This window comes from Labeo rohita, chromosome 20 (genome assembly GCF_022985175.1).
Source record: "Labeo rohita strain BAU-BD-2019 chromosome 20, IGBB_LRoh.1.0, whole genome shotgun sequence".
In the NCBI taxonomy this organism is placed as follows: domain Eukaryota; kingdom Metazoa; phylum Chordata; class Actinopteri; order Cypriniformes; family Cyprinidae; genus Labeo; species Labeo rohita.
The window spans coordinates 22,280,343-22,304,656 of NC_066888.1; the positions used below are offsets into that span (position 1 = coordinate 22,280,343).

Consider the following 24,314-nt stretch of genomic DNA (forward strand, 5'->3'; position numbering starts at 1 on the left):
GAACACGATTGGTCAGCGCACACAACGCTCACTGCGTACGGAATCTACGTACGCTAGTTTGAGAAAATGGCGGAGCTCAAGGAAGAGGGCGCTGAGCAACTTCACCAGGAGGACGCCAATATAAAAGGCAAAATAATTTGAATTAATAATGCTAAAATTATTCCCACGTGCTTTGTATGTTCCTTAAATAACACTCAGCCTTTCGGAATTTTGTACATTTATGCAATCTATTCTTAATACGACTTCAAAACTGCAGAAGTAAATATAGGCCTCCTCACGGAGCTCCACCATAGGACCTAGGTGTAAATAATGTAAATGTTCAGAACGTCTCTGGATCTAAGCGCATTTCGACAAAGAACTGACATGTAGATAGATTGCACATACTAAATCGATCGATGCATTCCTTGAGTTGAGCAATAAGCTGTAAATAACAGTGTTGTATATATGTAGCAATGGTCTTGTCGCGGAGCTCCGCACCAGGGCCGTTCTGCTAGGAAACATCAGCCTCGGAAAGCGGGATTGGTTACTCCATGGAAATGTGCATTGGCTAACATACGAGGGCGCTCCAGTATTGTTGTTGAATTTTCATAGTTTTCTTCTTCAAAATAGTGTCTGCAGACGAGCGGTGTGCTAAGATCTATCATACCACATATTTCTCCGACAACAAGTTGTGTTTATGTTTAACGTAAATTCTCCCATTTCCCGCTGTTTTTCAACGGCTCTGCTGCGGAAGTATCTGGAAATGCTTTGGTAAATCATAATGACTTAAAAGTAAAAGTTTTGAGATAATAATTCATGAAAACGATTAAACATCAAGCTTTTTCTGTCGTATTTTTATGTAACAAATATGGCCTAATACGTAATAAAATTTTATGTAATAATTATGTTTTAGTGTGATATATTTATATGTGACCTAACCGTTCCACATTGTTCACACAATAAATACTAAAATTATTTCACTTTTAAAATATCATAGTTTTTAATATGTAATATTTTCAAGACCGTTGAAAAATTAGTATGTAATACCAAGGTAATTTTAATGTGGTATTTATAAAACAAAAATAAGAAGCTGGAATCTGTTTATTTTAATAAAAAATAAACCCTTGGGACATGAAAAGTACCCCATTCAGTTTTCAACACTTTTTTTCCAAAAGGAAAACTGGTTTGTCTCAGCAAATATTTTTCTGAAATGTGAATTTGTATCTCAACAGATACTGAGAGTGATACCATTAAGATGCTTGGTGAATCTCAGGCATGTGAGCAAATGCCTGTTCATGAAGCCTCAACTAATCCAGTGAAAATGGAGGACAAAAATGGACAAACATCCTCCACTGTTGTGTCAGGTAAATATTCAAAAGTATTGACACCCCATGATAATATTTACACTCCCTGACAGGATGTCCCTCAGCACGGTTGAATCATTGAAACTGTCCATATCTGTTTCAGAGAGACATGTGTCTATCCAAACTACACTGGAAGGACTCGAGGGGCTTGTGGATTTAAATGGAGGTACAGAAACCAAAGTATCTGTTTGTTCTGTCTGTTTATTTAAAAACACCAAAAAATCACTTGGATTGGAAGCTAATGTATATGTTCTTTAATTTCAACAGCTGGACGGAAGTCTTGTCCACTGTGTCCAGAAGAGAAATTCAAGGCCTGCTACAGTCATAAGCTCAGACGACATCTGCAGAACCTGCACTGGAAAGTTTATGTGGAATTTGAAGGTAAACAGTCTTTAGATTCCCTTTGGCGCCTTTGTAATTGTCTTTTCCAACGAGCGTTTGAAAGCCGTCGCCTGAGGTATCAGCTAATGCATAATACATTTTGTGTGGGAAAATTAATTTTGTTTACCCTCCTACAGGCCAAAGGATGTGCATCTGTCATCTACCTTGCCGACAACTCAAATCTAGTCTAGGCTCTGACCAGGTAAGATCAGGGCTTCTTCACGTGCCTATTAATCAGGAAGTAGATCCTCTGGAATGGATCTATTAATGTATGTTTTTATCTCATCTCCAGACTCAATGCAGACTGGTGGCTCACTACCACTGTGTGGTTTGCTCTGTCACGATTGCTCGCAAGACAGACATGATCAGTCATCTCAAACGCCACGTCAACAAGGGTGAGACAGAAGCCAGCTATTCAGGCAGCTCAGATGTCCCCTTTGAAGAGCATGGTGAGCCTTTACTCTGTTGATGTTAAATGACATCTTTTAAAGTTCAGATGCTTCCTCATTTGATGTGCTTTACTGATATGAAAGATCATTGTAAAGTCTAAGACAATTGCCATTGAAAAAGAACTGCCTGAACTAGATGCCAGTTTGTTGATGTGGAATAATATAGATGTTAGGATTTCGTGAAAATAATAGCGTTAGTTTTTAATTAATTTTTTTTTTTTTGCACTATGTGCAAATATTCAGGTAGGAATAGTCAAATCTAGCCTTAAAAAAACCATAAAGCCCTCACCTAATCGCAGAATGAATGTCTTCAGAAGTAACATATGGACATAATTTGTCCATTTTGATTTTCTCTGTCTCAGTCACAGGTGGACAGGCCTATGAGATCATGAAAGAGTTGGGCACCAATGTTCAGCTCCTGCCCAACCACACTACACCCCAGAAGACAGACACCTACTTCAGCCGCAAGATGAAGACAAACAGGTTTGAGAAATGTTTTTTCTGTAAAATGACTCATTATCAGATTGTACAATGTGTACATTGTCTTGCCAACATGAAAAATTTATTTGTCCTTAAAACATTAGTTTACTTCCAGAATAGTAATTTCCTGTTAATTTATTCACCCACATGTCATCCAAGATGTTCATGTCTTTCTTTCTACAGTCGAAAAGAAATTAAGGTTTTTGAGGAAAACATTTCAGGATTTTTCTCCATGTTGTGCATTTCAATGGTGGCCAACGGGTTTAAGGTCCAAATTGCAGTTTCGATGCAGCTTCAAAAGACTCTACGTGATCCCAGACGAGGAATAAGGGTCTTATCTAGCTAAACAATCTGCCAAAAAAAAATATATATATATATAAATTCATATACTTTAGCTCTGCCATGCGCATCCGCTTCGTCTGTGTACTTCAGTTCAAAAATGTAGGGTAGGGCGAAAAACTCCCAACTCGTTTTTTCCTTCAATTTCAAAATTGTCCAACATCATTGTTTTACCTTTATTATGTAAAGGGCTATTGACTTTCTTTTGCATGTTCGCGTTGTAAACACTGGGTCGGTACTTCCACCTACGTCATGCGTGACCTTTCCAACTTGATTACGTAGTGCACGTCGAGCTAGTGCAAGATAAGCTTTTGTGGTTAAAAAGTATATCTATTTTTTTTGTTTTATAGAAATGACAGATCGTTTTGCTAGACAAGACCCTTATTCCTCAGCTGGGATTGTGTAGAGTCCTTTGAAGCTGCATTGAAACTGCAATTTTGGGACTTCAACCAATTCATTTCAATTGAAGTCCACTATATGGAATAAAATCCTGGATTTTTTTCCTCAAAAACCTTAATTTTTTTTGTGACTGAAGAAAGAAAGGCATGAATGACATGGGGGTGAGAAAATATCAGGACATTTTTATTTTGGAAGTGAAGGTTTTCATAAAATATATAATATTTAAAAGACAAATAATTAGAAAACAATAGATTATCAGATCTTTGTGTCATGGATACTCTGTTAAAAAGTCAAAAAATGCCAAAATATTAAATATTATCTCAATATGTTTGTTGTAGGCAGCTGGTGTTCTGCTCACTTGCAGTTCTTGCTGAAGAAAGGAATCCACTCGAATGTCTCGATGCCTTTGGAGCCACTGGTAGGGAATCTACTGTACAAAAAGACAAGCTAGTAGCTCATTTTGATAATATCACTGCTCGGTTTTTGCTCCAAACTGCTTGATAAAAATGAAAACGTATTGATCCCTTTTGTAGGGATCATGGGTTTGCAGTGGGCAAAGCATCTGCGTAACTCTGTAAAGGTTACTATAAACGACATAAATGAAGCTTGCGTTAAGATGATTAAGGAGAACTGTCACCTGAACCACATCCGAGTAGAGGGGAATCGTACGGGCCGGCAACTAGATGGAGCGGGAGACACAGACTCACCCATTGCTTCGGTAGAGGTGGTGAAGATGGACGCTAATGTCATCATGCACCTGAGACCCTTTGACTACATGTGAGTCAAAGACTGAAAAAAAATAACTAAATACATTATACCCATGATTATTAATTGCGAATATCAAGTCTCACCACATTCTTATCTTTAAATCAGACACCTTGACCCATTTGGAACGTCTGTAAACTATCTGGATGCAGCTTTTCGCAATGTTCGGAACTTGGGCATAGTCTCAGTGACGTCAACAGACACTGGTTCACTTTACTCCAAATCTTTGAATGTGACGCTTCGACATTACGGCTGCCAGATCGTCCGAACTGAGTATTACAGGGAGCTTGCTGCACGTATGGTATTGGCATCAGTGGCCAGGTGGGAAGGGCTTTCTCAAATAAATCACCACAAATTAATTTTGTAAATAATTTACAAAATGTTTTGTTTATGTACATACTTGCAGGGCGGCGGCACGCTGCAACAAAGGGATCGAGGTGCTATTGGCCGTGGCTCTTGAGCATTTTGTCCTCGTGGTGGTGCGAGTTCTCAGAGGGCCCACCCAGGCAGATGAGTCTTCTAAGAAACTGCGGCAGCTGTTGCACTGCCAATGGTGTGAAGAAAGGGTGTTCCTCAAGCTAGGAAGCATGGTGGAAGGTGAGAAGGCATTTAGGCAAACAAATAACTGCATCCTGATAGGTTTCCTGTGTGAGTTTGATTCCCAAGGAATGCTTGAATTGCGAAAGTATTCATACCCCTTAATTTTTTCCATGTTTTGTTCTGTTGCAGCCTTATATTAAACTGCTTTAAGTTCCTTTTTTTCCCCAAATCAATCTACACTCCATACACCATAATGACAAAGCACAAAACAGGTTTGTAACAACTTTGCAAATTTATTAGAAATAAAAAAATCTAAATGATGCCATTGCACTTGAAATTCTGGGCCACTTGAAATTGAGCTCAGAAGCATTCATATCGCTAGTAGATGTTACTACACTTTGAATGGAGTTAACCTGTAGCAAATTCATTTGAACGAGTATGATTGGAAAGGCACACAACTCTAAATAAAAGGTCAACAACTCCTGAGGTCAAAAGAACTGCCTGTAGAGCTCAGAGACAGAATTGAGTCAAGGCACAGATCTGGGGAAGAATTTAGAAAATAATTCTGCTGCATTGAAGGTTCACAGAAGCATGTAGCCTCCATTGTCCATTATGAAATAAGTTTGGAACAACTAGGACTCTTCCTGGAGCTGGCCTCCTGTCTAAACCGGCTTACAGACAACTCTGTACATGTAGTTGAGTGATCCAGCCAGAGCCTGGGCATGAACCCAATCAAACATTTCAGGAGAAATCTGAAAAAGTGCATCTGCCTCTATCCAACCTGACAAAGTTTGAGAGGTGAAGAGATGTGCAAAGCTTGTCGTATCATAACCAAAAACTTGAGGCTGTAAAGGTGCTTCAACTAAGCACTGAGCTAATACTTATGCTTATTTCAGTGTTTTATTTTTAATAATTTTGCAATGTTGTCACAAATCTGTTTTTTTTGCTGTCATTATGGTGTATGGAGTGTAGATTGATGTGGATAAAAAGTCATTTAAAGCAGTTTAACTGAAGGGTGCAATATAGCAAAACATGGAAAAAAAAAAGAAGGGGTATGAATACTTTTGCAAGGTACTGTAGTCTAACCAAAAATAATCACATTTCTACTTATGGTGTCATCAGAAAACTTGTACAGACAGCTGCCTTGCCAGTGCCATGGAAGTATGCCAGGAAAAACTGCAGTGGAGCTTGGACCACTTTGGTGAGATGATGTCATTCATACTTTTTTTTTTTTTTTTTTTTTTTTTTTTTTTGCTTTTTTAGTAAAAACACCTTCTTTAATTGCTCTTCTTTTCCCCCTTTGTCTTTGTTGTTTCATCCATCAGGGCTGGTCCTTTGTTTAACACTGGATTTCTGAGGCGAATGTTGGTGGCGGCAGTGCACCACAATATGGAAGACATCCAGCCTCTGGTGAAGACCCTCATCTGTGAAGCTGACTGCACCACTCTCAAGCCTTTCCCTGTCCCAGGATACTCTGCCCTCTCCAACCAAGGTGTGTTAGGGTGTGCAAGTTTTTATCCGTCACTGTTATTAAGTAATCGTAAGCTCATTCATGATCTAATACACCTGAAGACGATGAATCAGCTTTTGCGCAATGGGGCCTTGACTTAATTGAATTTTTCAATTAATTTGACGCATCTTTGTTTTTAGTGGAGTGTGGCGTGGTCATAAAGACTGTGCAGAAAGTTGAAGATGCAGATACATCTGACCAATCAGGTATTTGTTGTGTTATCAGTGTGTTTTATCAGCTCTTCCCCTCCCTATTCTGAAGGATTTAATTGTTGAAGGATTTAATAGTCACCCAAAAATCAACATCTGTCACCATTTGCTCACCCTCATGTCGTTCCAAACCCATAAGCCTTATGTTTATCTTTGACAAACATGAGATATCTGTTCCTCTATAGCACGCTCAAGGCCCAAAAGGGTAGTAAAGACATTGTTAAAATAGTCCAAGTGACATCAGTGGTTTAACCGTAATGTTATGAAGCTACGAGAATACTGAATATTGAGAGAAATTCATAACATTATGGTTAAACCACTGATGTCACATGGACTAGTTTAATGATGTCCTTACTACCTTTCTGGGCCTTGAACGTGTCTGTTGCGTTGCCGTCTATGCAGGATCAGAAAGCTCTCAGATTTCATCAAAAATATCTTAATTTGTATTCTGAAGATGAACAAAGGTCTTACGGGTTTGGAACAACATGAGCGTGAGTAATTAATGAAAGAATTTAAATTTTTAGGTGAACCATCTTAAATATCATACATAAGCTCATATATATATATGTAAGCTCAAACATGCTTTTAAGTGGGATATATGGTAGAAGAAAAGTTTAAATTGATAGACTGTATAGAAAATAAGGCACATCTTTTTACTTCTTGTATTCAGGGAAAAGAAAGACCAAAGGCGAGGACTCTGGGAATGTGATGAAGAAAATTAAAGGTGATGCATCTTTGGAGCATCCAGCATTCTACTACAGCATCCATCGGCACAGTATCCGCGGCATGAACATGCCCAAGTTAGTCAGCGCAAACCTACACCATCATATACTAATGAACAACAATACAAATCCAACAATAATACAATACAATACAATAATCCAAGCCGAATCTGACACTAAATTCTGTTCCTTTCTCAGGCTGAATAAGTTCCTGCAGTATCTTACGGAGGCCGGGTTCAGAGTGAGCCGCACACACTTTGACCCAACAGGCGTGCGAACCGATGCCACCCTGGCACAATTTAAAGAAGTGCTTACAAAATACAGTGTGCCTACATACTCGTCAGCCCCTCAGAGCAGCGCCATCAGCTCAGACCGCCGTCAAACTCTCTAGATAGATATTTGTGAAACCAAACCAGCATTTTGATTTTGCCCATGTGGACATGCATTTGAGAGCTTGGACCACACAAAGGTCTGCTTTTCCTATGCCTGTTTCAATTGGTGAATTTTCCCATTTATTTTAGAAAGTTTGCTTCTACAAAAGGGTTGATTAAATTTTGGTGATGTTTTTTGTGGATTGCACTGAGGCTTTGACCCATTACGGGCTTACAGTATTTTATTAACCTGACTATGATGCAGTATTGACTGTTATTCTTTGCCTTTTTTCCATATTTAATCTCTAAAAATATTTATAAAGACCCTGCCAGGGTCAAGGTTTATATTGATCTTGCTTGATCTGATTTTCTGTTCAACTTCTTTTTTGCTTCAATATTTTACCTGATTGCTACAACATCAATAAAATATTTCACATCATGTATCTTTCTTATAATTTGAGAACACCGACATAGTGCTTTGGCAAATCACAATAAATATATGTCCAGGCCATATTTTACCTCAAAAACAACAGAAAATTGAGCATGTTTCGGACTATTAATAAATTAACTTTCTGGATTGTACAGACGAGTGTTTGACATTAAAAAAGTATATAAATCATATTATTTTTATGAGAATAACCGATCGTTTCACTAGATAAGACCCTTCTTCCTCGGCTTTACAACTGCATTTGGGATCATTCAAAGCCGCATTTAAACTGCATTTTGGAAGTTCAAACTCTGGGCACAATATCAGTCCATTATATGGAGAAAAACCTGAAATGCTTTCCTCAAAAAACATAATTTCTTTATGACTGAAGAAAGAAAGACATGAACATCTTGGATGACAAGGGGGTGAGTACATTATCTGTAAATTGTTGTTCTAGAAGTGAACTTCTCCTTTAAATAATATAATTTAGGGATATATGCTTTACTGTTATAAAAATGCAAAAAAAACCCATCATCATAAAAAACTAGTTTTCTCTGTGTTTTTTTTAAATGTGACCCTGGACCACAAAACTAGTCACACAGTTTGTGAAAACTGAATAAATAAGCTTTCCACTGATGTATGGTTTGTTAGGATAGGTTTTGTGGTTAAAGGTCACAAATACGTTTTATATTTGGGGTAAAAAAAAAAAAAAAACTTGTTCGCAGGTTTCACGTGAATCATCAGCTTGAATTTATAGCCCTGTGAAAAGTCTTTTCACATAAATTAGTGCCACACCAGTTTCATTTGCATAGTACAATGTCTAGACCTCCCTGATATGCACTAGAATTAACGTACTGGTATGTTAATTAGAATAGAAACTGGTAATACACCTTAATAAGATCAAGTCTGTCTAGTATGTAAAAGGTATATTGTATTTCACAAACAAAGCATAGTTTTTTTTTTTTTGAAGTACCTTGGATGATAACTTAATAATAACCTGACAACTTTGATCCTAGAGGCCCAGATGCATATTCACAGAGAACACTGATGTATAAAGCACATACCATATAGCTTGTTTCTATTAAATCAAAAAATGTGTGTCAAAACCTAGTGAGCTCACCAGACAGCATTTCAGGCTGTGTAGTTAGACAGCTTTTTAGGTTTTAAAAGCCAGCCCTTGAAAGTCCTGGTGTGACTGTTTCATTCATGCCCCTCCCACAGTCCTGAAATATAACACTTGCTTTCAGATTCTCCCTCAGTAGTGAACACAGTGCCACAGAATCATCTTCACCAGAGCAGAGAAGAGCTCACCTGAACTAAACAGAGCAGTATGGGAGCATCATCCAGTTTACTGGATGAAAATAAATCCAACTACATAAAAGGTATGTGCTGTATGCAGTCATTCTAAGTTATTAAGTGCTTTTGGAATTTACTTTAAAAGAGTTTGAGTGTGGGAATAGCAGTAAAAAGATCTTCTGATGCCTCTAAATAGTTCATAATAATAATGGGTTGTTCAAAACCTTTTCCTATACTGCAATGCTACGGACAGACAAAGAAAAAAGGGTGGATGTATTAAAATGCATGGCCTCTCTGTGTTAAGATAAAGCTTCGTGTTGAATTTGGACTTGTAAATGCCTCATTGGACAACGACTATCATTAGTGTCAATCAGATAACTTGAGTACTCAACCTGCACAGCTGAAAAGTGAGAGGCCAAAACCTGTTTGTTTTCTTGTTCTGGCCATTGAAAATTATATGGGTGGAGGATTTGGTGTATGTGTGTGTGTCAGAGAGTGTAAAGGATTAAACGCAGCTCTGCTATTTGCTCAAATGGAAAAACACCTCGGATCCGTCAGCTCACAAAACGTGCTGAAAGAGCATTACACTACAAGGGTGTTGTTGAAATGTGTTTTGAAACTACATTTATCCAGATAATTTAAAATTATCCAGATACCTTCCCATTCATTCTCAAAAGCTAGTCTGATTTTAACTTAAAAGCTCATTCTCACGAAACAGGTCCATTCATGCCTGACTAGTGATTATTTTGTTTGAAAATGGTACTGCTAAATTTCCAACACACTAAGACTGTAACCGCAAAAAGGGCATGTCTCCCAAATATTACATAAGTTTTCAACAAATATGGGTTTTTTCATTGTTTTTTTCATTGAAACTATTACCTCAATTTGTAAATACATGGTTACAAACTTGCAAAGTACTAATTTTGAAGTGCATATCCTTATGTAACATTATATATTAGCATATGTTAATATTATATAAGTTTAATAATAAGTCAAAAGTTTACATACACCTTGCAGAATCTACAAAATGTTAATTATTTTACCAAAATGAGAGGGATCATACAAAATGCATGTTATTTTTATTTAGTACTGACCTGAATAAGAGATTTCATATAAAGATTTTTACAATTATAGCCGAATTTATAAAAATTTACATTCCTCATTATTTAAAAGTTCAAATTCTTTAATTTTTCAGCATTTTTGTGTATTTGAACCCTTTCCAACAATAACAGTATGATTTTGAGATCCATATTTTCAAACCGAGGCTTACTGAGGGACCGAAGATTCAAACGCTTACTGATGCTTCAGAAGGAAACCCAATGCATTATGAGCCGGGGGTGAAAACTTTCTGAATTTAAAGATCAGAGTAAATTATCTTATTTTGTCTTCTGGGAAACATGTAAGTATCTTCTGTAGCTTCTAAAGGGCAGTACTAAATGAAAAAAATATGATATTTAGGCAAAATAAGAAAAATGTACACCTCATTCTGTTTAAAACTTTACACCCCTGGCTATTAACACAAATGAGACCACTTCCTGTGAATGAGCCAACTGTAAACTCAGGTGCTGTGCTTTCACACCTAAGAAGGTGAAAAGAGAGTGTGTGGTCAACAGCTGCACGTTGTCAAGGATATTTAAAAAATGTGTGTACACATGTACAGGTGTTTACGTACATTCCTTTCTCAAACTTGCACTCTTGCTGAAGTGTAAAAAAGTCTGTTGAGGTACATTCATACAGAACTGGCTTTGCAGGTCATAACGTCAAGCATCTTACATGTCAGAGCTCAAGAATTCAAGAAATTTCGAACTACATTTCCTTCCAGAACAATTAATCTCTCTCATACAAATAAAACAATAGTTCAAGGAAGACTGCATGAAGAGATGTTCTGTTCACTGATGAGAGAGAGAAAACGGTGACAGAGCAGCTTGTTACAGTACTTTCACTCCATTGTGAAATTTGCTGGAAGCGAATGGCGTAGCTCTCAGCTGTCATCTAAATTTAGTTGCATGTTATGTAATGAAAGAATCTGAAAAATGTATAAAAAAATGTACACAAGGAATTTAAGAAAGTAGGAACACCCTCTCAGAGTGAACTTTCCGGTTTTGGTGTTTAATCCGAAAGTTCAATTAGTTTCAGGAAAACGATTAATTACACATACTAATTTTATAGTATGTAATAATTACATGTATTATTAACACCACAAAATGTTACATCAAGACAAATGCTTTTAAATTCATCTTTTTTAATTTTAGAAAATATTGTCACTCAAGAGTGTCAAGATTATTTATTTTTGAAAACAGTGAACAGTAAAGAGGTTGTGCCATTTTGCAAATATAGTCAGAATGTTAGTCGTTATGTGCTTCTGCCATGACTGAAGTGCCTTATTACATAATAAAATATTGCTTAACAAATACTGCATTTATTTATTGGTGTTTTTTAAGCATTTTAATATTACACATTTATTTTAATATACCACATATATGCTGTATTGACCAATCAGCACCTAGAATTGTAACTTTCCATTTTAGAATTAAAATTATACAGTGATATAACAGTCAAGAATGTTCAGATGTTCTGGCAGGGAGGAAGTAGTCTGATTGGCTGTAAACACACTTTAATATCTTCTGTTCACTGCAGTATTGTTCAGCTATACTGCATGTGGTACTGGGAAAATGTTCCCACAATGTTCCTTTGAGAGTTCATTTGAGCCTCAGACGTGCAGCTCGTTTAGACAATCTGCTGTGAATTTCCTCTGTACTCACCTCTGGACTGTACCTTTTTGTATCAGATGTTATTTTTGGTAATCAGTTTCCTCTTTTCTTATTTTGGATTTGCACCCGCTGTACTGCAAGCTGCTTTTATGTGTTGGACTCATTGATGGTGCATTGTTCTCCAACTGAAGTACAAAGCAGAATAAAAAGAGAGTTTTAAAATGGTTGATTATCTCATGAAACACTCATGAAACAAGATAACACTTTAATATTAATATTATTAATATTAATATTATAAACATATTAACAATACAGCTCGATATTGTCATTTACGTCATGGTTTGGTCAGATACACAGATGCACAGCCATACTGGAGATACTCGGATGTAAACAACAGCATGGATTGCACTCTTAATATATAACTGAATACATTGTTCTGCTGATTCATGCTGTTAAATCGTGGAAAAAAACGTGTGGAAGCTGCTAAATCACATAGAGAAAGACTTAGGGCGCAATATTTTTACAAACTAAAGTTAATAGGTGGTAAAGATACGTATGAGCAGTATTAACTAAGATATTAGCCTAATATTTCACCTAACTGACCAGAAATGATAAGAACAAACACGAATGTTGTCAAGATTCTTGTCCTGGAAATCCTGGTTCAGTTTGCCCAAGTACAAACGCCTTTTTCCCTCAGTTTTTGGTACTCTTCTCCTTGATTTGTTATAATTTTGGCAGTCTATAGTTCTATAAATGTTTTTCCCGATCCGACCGATTAGTACAGCCCAAAACATTACAATAATTGACCATTTTCAGCAGCAATATTTAGCAAAATATGCGAGTTAGTTGACATTGTTTACATTTAGTGTCACCAATGTGGCTGATTGATGATAACTCGTGATAACAGTTGTTCAGGCTCAACGTTAACAAAGATTAGTAAATACTGTAACAAATATATTCCTTATTATTTAATGTTATTACGTAACGTCATTTAATATTATTTAATGTCAGGTATGTTAACGCATTAATTAACACTAACATTAAAAACAGCAGCAAGTATGTTGGCTCGCGAATGTACCTGAAATATCGCATATTCCGTGATTTATATCCATTTTTTCTTCCAGCTATAATGTAGCATGTAATAATGTCATGTAATTGATCAAACAATAGCAACAGAACTGGAAATGACCGTTGTGACTACGTGGCCACTCCCCCCGTCTTCCATTGGTTGGATAAACAGATATCCCCGCCCTAATCTTACGCTATTGGTTAAGTTCATGTTAACGTTTCGCGTTAATTTTAATAGCGTTGTTAAATCATGTTTATAGTTTTGTGGTTAAGTTAAAATCAAGCTACAGATGGCTTACTTATTTGTATAAAAATAAATATTTGGGAAAAATACAAAAATTATGACAGTCAAAATCGACATTGCTGAGCAAGTGTCTCTAATTATTTGAGAATAAACAGAATATAGCTCAAAATAAATGTTTTATACCTTTTTCACTTCTGTTTTAATAATGATCTCTGGATTGTGTTCTCTTGCAGGGCAAGTGGACGAGAATTTTAAGCAGTTTGCACCGATTTATAGGAAACAATATTCTCTGGCTTACCTGTCCCAGATCCGAGATGAACTTGAGCAGCGCAAAAAGGAGCATACACAGTTTCTCAAACAACGGGTAGGAATCTATCTCATGTGTGGAGTAACTCCATACAAAGACATACATGTATAGTTAAATCAATGAGCATTTCTTCCTCTGAGATCGACTCTCATATATTTCCATACCCAGGCCTCTCCAGAGCCTGGAAAGGTGCTGTATGAGGAGATTGTGCAACACTTTAATGACAGCAGGAAGTGGAAGGATAGATATATAGTAATCCGTGCCAATTACGTCTTGGAGTGTTATGAGAGCTACAAGGTATGAGCCATCATCCAGGATTTGACTATAAGCTCTTGCTGTCTGAGGTAATGATGAAACATTAACACCATCATCTCATACCTGCTTTCCCGCAGGCGTTTGTAAAAGGTTCACCTCCACTATACAGACTGATGCCTACAGGGGGAACCATTCTGACCACAGAAGAGAAATACATGGAAATGATTAACCAATGCTGCCCTTGCACTAACGGTGAGTACAGTTTGAGTACATACATATATTTTAAGTGAGCTAATTTTAAGCCTGTGGGTGAGACTTCCGGTTCATTAGCCGCTATAGGGAAATAACAATTAAGAGAACAATAACAACGTGCAGTAAACGGTAAAACTGCTTGCACTACAGACCAGTGTGTTCATAATGAAGATAATACATTCAAATAATATGGCAAGACACACCAATTTGCATTATCAAGAAGCAAAATTTACTTTTTTGCACAGCTAAAATTAGCTGGACACAGACCGGAGGACAAACCCATAAAATTAACACTCTCACAGAAAAATAAGGTGGATTAATTCGTAAAGTTAAAGGGTTAGTTCCCTCAAAAGTGAAAACACTGTCATTAATTACTCACCATCATGTTGTTCCAAACCTGTAAGACCTTTGTTCATTATCGGAACACAAATTAAAAAAAGACCAGAAAGCTAGTAAGGACATTGTTAAAATACTCTGTGTGACATCAGTGGTTCAGCCTTAAGCTGTGAGAATACTTTTTGTGAGCAAAGAAAACAAAAATACTGACTTTACTCATTGTGTGTTGTGTTGCAGACGTCCAGGAAGATTTTGCACCTCCTGTGGCGGACATGCCAGGGCAGTTCCCAGTTTATCTTAGACTTCCATACCGCCGGGATTCCTATTTCTGTTTCCGTGATGAAAACTCTCAAGTTGAATTCATCTCACTCTTATCTGACTGCGTTCGCCACCAAAACAAAGGTATCACTTTCACTGCAATGAAACCACAGTAGGACAGTGTAACCCAGTAAAAGTTGTGGTGTGAATTAATATATCCTATTTGGTCCACTCAACAGATTTTCTCAAGAAGGAGAATTGTGATGTTAAGGCTTTCCTCAAAGCTATTCAGCTCTATAGGCAGGAGAAAGGCCAGTATGAATCGTGGGATATGCTCATAGGCAGTGATGTGAGGGTAGGTGTCCTTTCACTTTCCATGCAGGTTTACATTGACACAAATACCCAAACAATCTTGTTTGTTGTTCTAGCATGACATGGAATGTTCTAACTGTTAAAATAGAACATTGTACTAAGACAAAATCCTGTTAACTGACATGTTTTGTAATTGAATGTGACAGTCATGACATTGTTTAGCATTTCTAAATGGGTGGAACCAAACATATTCTTTACATATTTGGTATAACTGGGCATTTGTTCTTAAGCATTTAATGTTTTCATTACTTAAAGGTAGATTTCAGTATAAAAACACACCTAAATGTTTCATGTTGTATTATACACTGCCTTATGCGATATCTGTACTCAATCTCCATAACTCCAAGTCACACGCTGTTACATCAGAGCACTGTGTGGAATCTGAGTAATGCTGCATACAGGCGGTTTCACTCTGTAGTTTCACCTATTACAGCCAACGTGACAATGAACTATCCATATGTGTCTCACACATATTAAATAACTTGTTGGTAGTACATCATGTGCCATGAAGCATCCTAAAGCTCAAAAACAGGTATATACTGTACACATGAAAATGGATCATTCTTACTAAATTGATAAATCGCCTTTGAAACCATTTATAAAATGCCCAGCATATCATTAATAAATTTTAATAAATTAAGTTGTCTGATAACCATATAAAATGTTTGTTTAAAATGTTCATTAAACCAGTATTTAATTCATTTAAATTCTTTTATTTGGATTTTGTGTGAGTAATGGCTGAAAGCAGGTCAGTGATTGATTTGTGGTTTTAGGTAAACAGATCATATCAGTTCATTGTTCATTTCAGTCTAGCCTGTGGTTTAAGATTACATAAACTGGGGTTTAGCACTTAGGAGATTGCTCTCAATGTTTGTATGTTTAATGTATGTTTAATATTTCTGAATCTGTACTGAATCTGTGTTTAGGGTCTTGCCAATCTGTTTATGGAGGACTTGATGCCCTACCTGGACAAAGAATTGGAGCCATGTTTGAAGAGCAAGAGGGCAGACAGGAGGAGAGTGTGGTTTGCGGTGCGTTTCTTTCCTATTTAGATCTTCTACTGCTGTACAGATACATTCCTATTATGGCATTGGATTTCTCCAGAACCTGCCCTTGATACTTGAAACTGGGGTGTGATGTTGACGTACATGTAGGATGACCCACACCCAAATAGCTTTAGGCTAAGGAGGCCAGAAATGTCCCTATGGTGTTTCCTAAAGGGTGGAACAAACCAGAAACATACCAGAGACACACTGCATTCCATAGCTGTGATTATTGACGAATTCGTCGCTGAAAAACAAAGAATGATTAATAGAACGCTTATGAATGATTGATGTTTTTAATGAATTTCCCTTGACCCTAGCCATTTGTCTTATAGACGGTTGAAGCCACTTATTTCCTGCTGCAAGAGCATCTGTTTGAAAGGATGAAAACACTGAAGCAGGAGTGCCAAGAGATGGTGAAACAGCAGGACACGCTCATGCGCTCTGATATGGACCAGATCTCCAGCTCAAGAGCTTTCCTGGAGGGCAAACTCAGAGGTACTTTATCACACTAATAAATAAGCCTGTTTCTTGCTTTTAAGAACCATGCAATCAATCAGTCATCTCTCCCTTGCCAAATGTACACGACTAGGGGTGGGGGGGACAAGTAAACAGTCAATGATTAAAAAAGAATTAGAAACTAATTACAAGCAATAGCACAAAAAAACTAAGAAACACTACGTACATTGTATAAAGTAATCAAATGTGTAAAACACTGCATATTCCTCACTGTCTAAATCAAATATATATTTCTTCTTATTAAAGTTATGAAAAAAATATAATTCACTGCGCTCAACTTTAGTCTTGAGTGCGTAGATCAATCAGCAACATCATATTCAACTAAGGGATCTGTACCCGCTCAATCTTTTTAATCACTTTCAATTTATTTTGATTTTGCAACAGAACTTCTTATTAAAGTTAGAAAAGTGATTTAGTCAAGAGCAGTGAGAGATTTTCTCTCTTTTGTCGTTTGATTAACATGAATGACAGACAGCAGGAATAGTAGACTGCTGTCACTTTAAGAGCTGCCCGGATTCAATATACTGTTACATATGTGTTTTCTTTCTCAGCTGTTTGCTTTCACTAAAGACCTAAATTTCTGTGTTTACAAAGATACTTGCAAAGACAGGCATTTTGACATACAAGTGTGTATATTTATAAAAGTATAAAAGTAGTTTTTTAACAAAAATTTACAGATAATGTACCCACCACGTTGTCATCCAAGATGTTCATGTCTTTCTTTTTTCATTCGTAAAGAAATTATGTTTTTTAAAGAAAATATTTAAAGCATTCTATCCATATAGTGGACTTCTATGGTGCCTGTGAGTTTGAACTTTCAAAGTGCAGTTTAAATGCAGCTTCAAAAGGCTCTAAACAATCCCAGCCGAGGAAGTGAAACGTGAAACGATCGGTCATTTTCTACTTTTTAACCTCAAATGCTTCTCTTGTTGTTTTTTGAGGAAAACATTTAAGGAATTATCTCCATATAGTGGACTTCTATGGTGCTCGCGAGTTTGAACTTCCAAAATGCAGTTTAAATGCAGCTTAAAAACCAAGGAAGAATTGCCTTGCCTAGCAAAACGATCGGCCATTTTCATCACTCTGCCACGCGCATGTGTACTCTGGGTCAATACAGTTAGGGTATGTTAAAAAAACTCCCATCTCATTTTCTCTTCCAACTTTAAAATCGTCCTACATCGCTGCAGGAGTACCGTCCTTGGCTGGGATTGTTTAGAACCTTTTGAAGCTGCATTTAAACTGCACTTTGAAAGTTCAAACTCACAGGCACCATAGAAGTCCATTATATGAATATAACTATCCCTAAATATTTTCTTGAAAAAACAATTTCTTTACGACTGAAAAAAGAAAGACATGAACATCTTAGATGACAATAGGGTGAGTACATTATCTGTAAACTTTTGTTCTGGAAGTGAACTACTTCTTTAACTGTTCACGGCCTATATAATGTCAAACATAATTCAGTGTTTCTGTGCTCTATGAACTCTGACAGCGCGCACATATAGCAAAATAAGTTCTCCTTCATTGCTGATTGCGTTTCAACGGCTTAAAATCACTTGTTTTTAAACTGCAATGTTTCTAAACACATGCAAATGATACATTTTCACGATATAATGCGGGCCTGTAACCACAATAGAGATGATAGCCGAAAAGCTCTAACTGTTGACAAATTTCTACTGGTTTATCATGTCTACTGGTACATTGCCCATTTTACTGTAATCAAATAATTGCAGCTTTGGTAAGAGACCAGTAAGATCAGTAAGAGACTTTTTTCAAAAACACTGACCTTTTGAAGAAGTAATGTTTGATATTATTATTTATAAATATCTCATAAAATATATATTTCTTTTGACCAGACATCACTGAAGAAAAAATTAGCCTATATATGACAGTTTAACATAGTTGCTCATACCTGACATAGCCTGAGTCTAAGTACTATATTTTTTCTCTCCCCACCTGGTTAGCCATGGTTACTGAGCCAGCAACAGAATACTGCACAAAGCAGGTGCAGCCGTACCTGCCAGCCATCTTGGAGGAAGTGATGGGACCCATAAGCCTGGGCTTCACAGAGGCCCGGGACTTGAGCGAGGGCATGATGCAGCAGCTGTGTGAGGACTTCCAGGACGTTGATCAGAAGGAGGAACTCAGACAGGTGTGAAAAATGAACAAATATACGATTAATCACCATAAAAAGTCCATATGTCTTGTACTGTATTTTTCTAAAGCCAAACTATTTACAAACAAAATGTTAAATATCATTAATACTAACCTTTAAGGTTAAAGATGTGATAAAATAGCTCTTCTTCTCTCTCTCTCACACTGAAGGCTCTGTTTAAGATGAGTAAGGCTAATTTACAGAGCTGTTATGAGAAAGTGGATGGCTTGGCAGATCACGTTCAAGAGCTACAACAAACCTTCAACTATTGCATTAAAGGTCTGGTGGACAGCACACAGATAGACTTAAAACAGGTACCAAAACTGCAAAACCAAGAAGTCAACTCTCTGACCAAAAGCAATTTTTCTCACTGATTCTGATCTAAAACTGTTGTGTGATTGTTTCAGCTGATGGAGAATACAGAGTACACCTTTGAGCTGCTTGTGCGAAAGGCTCTGGAGGATCCATCGGTCAGTCTTTCGATGGCGATGGAAAAGGCATCAAACAGGGTTCTGAAGGTAAGCATAGAACTTCTCATTTACAAACACAGATGCTTGTATCAGATTGCTTAATTTAATTTGTGTCCTACAGCAATTTGACTATGACAGCAGCACAGTGAGGAAGAAAATCTTGCAGGAGGCTTTGATCAACATCACCCTACCCAGCATTAAGAAGCACCTGGCCCCATCCTTTAAAGAGGTATCTTTGAGATTGGTTGCATAATGACAGCTAAGTAAATACAAGAACTGAAAGATTGCATACACATAACATACAGTTGAAGTCAAAAGTTAACATACACCTTGCAGAATCTGCAGAATTATTAATTATTTAACAAAAATAAGAGGGATCATACAGAATGCATGTTATTTTTTTAGTACTGACCAGAAGAGATGTTTAGAGAGAAGTCCATAAGACAAAATAATAGCTGAATTGCCCCTGTTCAAAAGTTTACATACGCTTGACTTACCTCTTGTTAGCTGAATGATCCATAGCTGTGTTTTTTTTTAGTTTAGTTATAGTTGTTAATGAGTCCCTTGTTTGCCCTGAACAGTTAAACAGTTAAAAGAAAAATCCTTCAGGTCCCACAAATTCTTTGGTTTTTCAGCATTTTTGTGTATTTGAACCCTTTCGAACAATGACTGTATGATTCTGAGATCCATCTTTTAACACTGAGGACAACTGAGGGACTCATATGCAACTATTACAGAAGATTCAAACACTCACTGATGCTTCAGAAGGAAACAAGATGCATCAAGTGCCAGGGGTGAAAACTTTTGGAATTTGAAGATCAGGGTAGCATCAAGTGCCGGGGGTGAAAACTTTTGGAATTTGAAGATCAGGGTAAATTTAACTTATTTTGTCTTCTGGAAAACATGTAAGTTTCCTCTGTAGCTTCTGAAGTACTAAATGAAAAAAAACATGATATTTAGGCAAAATAAGAAAAATGCACACATCTTTATTCTGTTCAAAAGTTTTCACCCCTGGCTCTTAATGCATCATGTTTCCTTCTGAAGCATCAGTGCACGTTTGAACCTTCTGTAATAGTTGCATACGAGTCCCTTGGTTGTCTGTAGTATGAAAAGGTGGATCTTAAAATCATATAGTCATTATTGGAGAGGGTTCAAATACACAAATGTGCTGAAAAACCAAAGAATTTGTGGGATTTTTCTTAAGAACGGTGGGCAGTTCAACTGTTCAGGACAAACAAGGGACTCATTAACAACTATCACTAAAACAAAACAAAAAAAAAAAAACAGCTGTGGATCATTCAGGTAACAACACAAGAGAATCAAGTGTATGGTCATTTTAATAAATTCAACTATTATTTTCACTTGTGGACTATATGTAAACGTCTTTTATGTGAAATATCTTATTCAGGTCAGTACTAAATAAAAAAAAACAACATGCATTTTGTATGATCCCTCTTCTTTTGGTAAAAAAAAATTAACATTTTGTAGATTTTGCAAGGTGTATGTAAACTTTTGACCTCAAATGTAACTGGTTGATCTCTTCTCATAAACGTGTCTTTTCTCAAAATTTACTTTTAGGAACTACCCAAACTTGAGCAATATATATTTGCTGATTATACAAACTTCATCGGTGTGGAAAACGTGTATGAGGACATTATCAAGGAGATACTGGAAAAAGACGTCAACATGGGTATGTCACATTATTTCATAGGGCCCTAGAAATTATTATATATTATTATAATTAGTTTTAGGATTTGCCTAGATCTCAAGTCTGATTTGTCCTTTTGATTGGCAGTGGTCAAGGAAGCAGCCAGCAAGAAGAAATTCAACCTGTTCACAGAGAGCAGATACAATTTCAGCGTGTCCAGCTTCTCCTCCACACCCCCAGGATCCGCGCCCAGCAGCCCGGGACACTTAAATACCTCCCCGAGACAGCGCACACCCATGCCGCCCTCTCCGCTGCTGAGCAATGGCCTGACAGCAAACAAATCCGTGAGCGTTCACTCATCAGAAAGCCAATCTTTTCCTATCATGGGAACTATCGATGAAGGAGAATACAAGGTTCTCTTAGAGGAGAGCAGTGATGATGTATTTCTAACTGCTGAAACGTCAACCTCGGACGCATCAGCTGAGACTAAACGAGAACTCACCACAAACGTCAAGAAAGCTTCGGTCAGTTCCACCCCTATTATTAAGGTAACAGAAGGTATAGAAAGTGTTGGTAGTATTGATGCAAATTCTTCAGACTTTGCTAATAAACCCACAGTACTAATCAACCAGGTTTGCACTAAAACCTCTGACCATGAGCCTGCTGAAACAGAGAACAACAGCAAGGAAATTATAAAGACAGAAGATTCGTCAAAGGATCCAGCCCGGATTAAAGCACTAATACATGATGAAAGCACATATCCGATCGCCGTTTGTTTATCTATTCAGGATGCAGAGGATAGAGATATCTACAAAGAGTTCACAAGCAAACAAATCATGGCTCTTTCAGAAAAAGCCTCAGAATCCCAGTCTTCACCAAACCTAGAGGATGAAACCAGGCCTCTGGACTGTGTGAAGGAGATCCGTGACCTGGTAGTGGAGGTTATTGAAATAGAGGACGTGGTTGAGCCTTCTAAAGACAATGGAGAAAAAGTTCAAATGTTTGAGGAGCAAGATGCTATAGTTTAAGTTTCAAAGAGTTTTATGTCAGGACTACATTTTCTGTGTGAAGAGACAAATTGTACATTTTGAAGTTGGTTTCATCAATGTGCAGAAGGTAATTATAGTTTACTTTAGATATGTATGTACAGGGGTGCACATAAATGGTGTGTTGTGAATGCGTTGTGTAAATAAGTTTGGTTGACAGCTGTTAATGCACAATAACCGTTTTTGAATGACTATCTGTAATACTGTAAAAGATTTCTATTCGAAATGAAAGTATAAATCTACGCATTGCCAGTTTTAGAGCGAAGCGCAAAACATTCAATAGCTGCGTTTCCATTACCCTTCAAATTGTGCAAACTGAATTTGCGAATCGAAAAAATGCCCAATGGGAATCAATTTCGCCAAAAAAAGTTTTTACACATGAGGTGGTTTTTCAGGCAATATTAATATTCACCATTAATTAATAAGAAATATTTCACAAAATCGCAAAGGAAACCATGCTGTTTTTTTTTTTTCGCATCTACAGTTCGCTTGGCGAATGTAAAAGTCACATGACCATTCTTTAAATGTACTATAACTTCCAAGAAACACTATATACGTGGCTGCTCTCAAGTTTAAGGGTCTTCCTTGCCATCAATGCTTTGAAACCCTTATTAACACTGCACACGTCCGCAGTGCATTATGGCTCCAATATGGCCGCCAGAGCCCTAGTCAATGCTTGTGTTTATACCGTGATTTAGTAACGTCCTAGAAGAATCTCTGCGCTGCTTTGCTAAAGATACGTCTACATCTCCTTCGATTAGGGCGATTAGGCAAAAGCTACAATTGTCATTCGCATCTTGTCAGGGAAGCATGGTTCTGTGATCAGTAGTAAATCTTTATCCGAAGGCCAGAGGGCGCTGACGTGCAGAAACTCCACATACATCACAGAAGAAGTCCAGGAAATCCCTAAAGCGTTGATGAACAAACAGAAAATTTAACTGCTTTCATTGTTTCAACGCGACTTAATAAAAACACGACTACGATATGGTATATCAGAGTTCATCTAATTATAATTTTCATTACTAACAAGAATGCATTCAATTATTATGCATTCAAAAATATTGGCTACTGCATTTGCTGCGATATACATAAACTGACCAATCAGTCATGACTTATCTCAAGAAAAAAAAAAATTTTGGTTCGCATATCATGGGTTAATGAAAACGCTGTCATTTTGCAATAGTTTTTTTAATTGTCATTTATAAAATATCGCAAAAGTTTTGCGCAAATCTCTAATGGAAACGCACCTACTGACGCACTTGACTCAACAGCTCTAAAATCAGCGGTGCATTTGCCGCCAACTCACCAAAATAAAAGCTTGCTGAATTTAGGTTTGAAAATTCTGAAAAATAAATACATTTAATTAAAAATGGTGAGTGTAAATATTAGCATTTTTTTAAGTGTACTATGAAATAGTTTTTATTTAATACTCATGTTTATTTTAAAACATAATAGTATTTTTTATAAACTAAATAAAACGCAATAATACTATTATTAATTATTTTATTTTTTATAGTTATATTTAATGTTCAGTGTGAGCACCAAACCAAAAAAACTTATGTGCACCCTTGTATATGCATATAGATACACTACCATTCAAAAGTTTGGGGTCAGTAAGATTTTTTTTTTTAAAAGAAATTATTACTTTTATTCAGCAAGGAAGCATTGTACTGATGAAAAGTGACACTAAGAACAGTAATAATGTTACCAAAAAAGCTTGATTTTGAATGTAATATAGATAATCTTATTTCAATGTTGTTTTAAGCTAATATGTACAAATGAATTGCTATGTTAGCATTTGAATAATATATAAAATCTAAATTGTAATATAAATATTGAGTTTGGAAATGAGTGTACTTTGTGAATCCTTATGAGGGAATCCTTTAGGAACAAACAACATGAGTAAAGTTTAAACACTAAGGATCTTGTACATGTCCCCAAAATGCAAAGCTGCGTCAAAGTCTGCTGTGAACCAGGGATGACTGTTTACCTTAGACCCACAATGCAGGCCTGACAGGTTTGCTTTCCACGGAATCTGGATCTGTGACATATCTACAGCGTTGTGCCGTTTGTTGTTACGAACAAATGTTGAGTGACAAGTACAAGTACATTTGCCACATGTGCACTGCAGGTACATACAGCAAAACCACTGAGATCTGTGTTATAAAAGGACAGTCACTACAAATTCTGCTCCAGGCATTAGCCTCCCTATATGAGATCCACATAAACAAGCCAGTCCATCAGTACATAAATACATAACCACCCTTTTAAGGAATGTTTGAATGATGGGAGTGAATTATAGAGAATGAATGAGATGCACGGCATTTCACTTGCAATCAAGTGAGAGTAAACAAGGTGAGTTTCTGCTGTGCTAAAATCCTAAATATGATTTCTATTAA

The 24,314-nt window shown here is 36.8% G+C and overlaps 2 protein-coding genes across 2 annotated transcripts; both read left to right on the plus strand.

Moving 5' to 3' along the window:
• The first annotated feature begins 32 nt into the window (after positions 1 to 32).
• trmt1l (tRNA methyltransferase 1-like) lies at positions 33 to 8,030 on the plus strand. The gene is made up of 16 exons (XM_051138897.1): positions 33 to 127; positions 1,212 to 1,343; positions 1,447 to 1,509; positions 1,611 to 1,724; positions 1,862 to 1,926; positions 2,017 to 2,173; positions 2,536 to 2,656; positions 3,730 to 3,809; positions 3,925 to 4,168; positions 4,265 to 4,477; positions 4,563 to 4,753; positions 5,819 to 5,897; positions 6,022 to 6,188; positions 6,347 to 6,412; positions 7,086 to 7,215; positions 7,336 to 8,030. The coding sequence occupies exons 1-16, from the start codon at positions 67 to 69 to the stop codon at positions 7,526 to 7,528; spliced, it is 2,076 nt and encodes a 691-aa protein (XP_050994854.1). The 5' UTR covers positions 33 to 66; the 3' UTR covers positions 7,529 to 8,030.
• Positions 8,031 to 9,182: 1,152 nt separating this feature from the next.
• Positions 9,183 to 22,947, plus strand: niban1a (niban apoptosis regulator 1a). Its single transcript, XM_051138895.1, has 14 exons — positions 9,183 to 9,317; positions 13,488 to 13,618; positions 13,730 to 13,858; positions 13,954 to 14,068; positions 14,642 to 14,806; positions 14,902 to 15,017; positions 15,961 to 16,065; positions 16,413 to 16,575; positions 18,561 to 18,748; positions 18,922 to 19,065; positions 19,159 to 19,269; positions 19,343 to 19,450; positions 20,800 to 20,911; positions 21,017 to 22,947. The coding sequence occupies exons 1-14, from the start codon at positions 9,266 to 9,268 to the stop codon at positions 21,895 to 21,897; spliced, it is 2,520 nt and encodes an 839-aa protein (XP_050994852.1). The 5' UTR covers positions 9,183 to 9,265; the 3' UTR covers positions 21,898 to 22,947.
• The last annotated feature ends 1,367 nt before the right edge of the window (positions 22,948 to 24,314 follow it).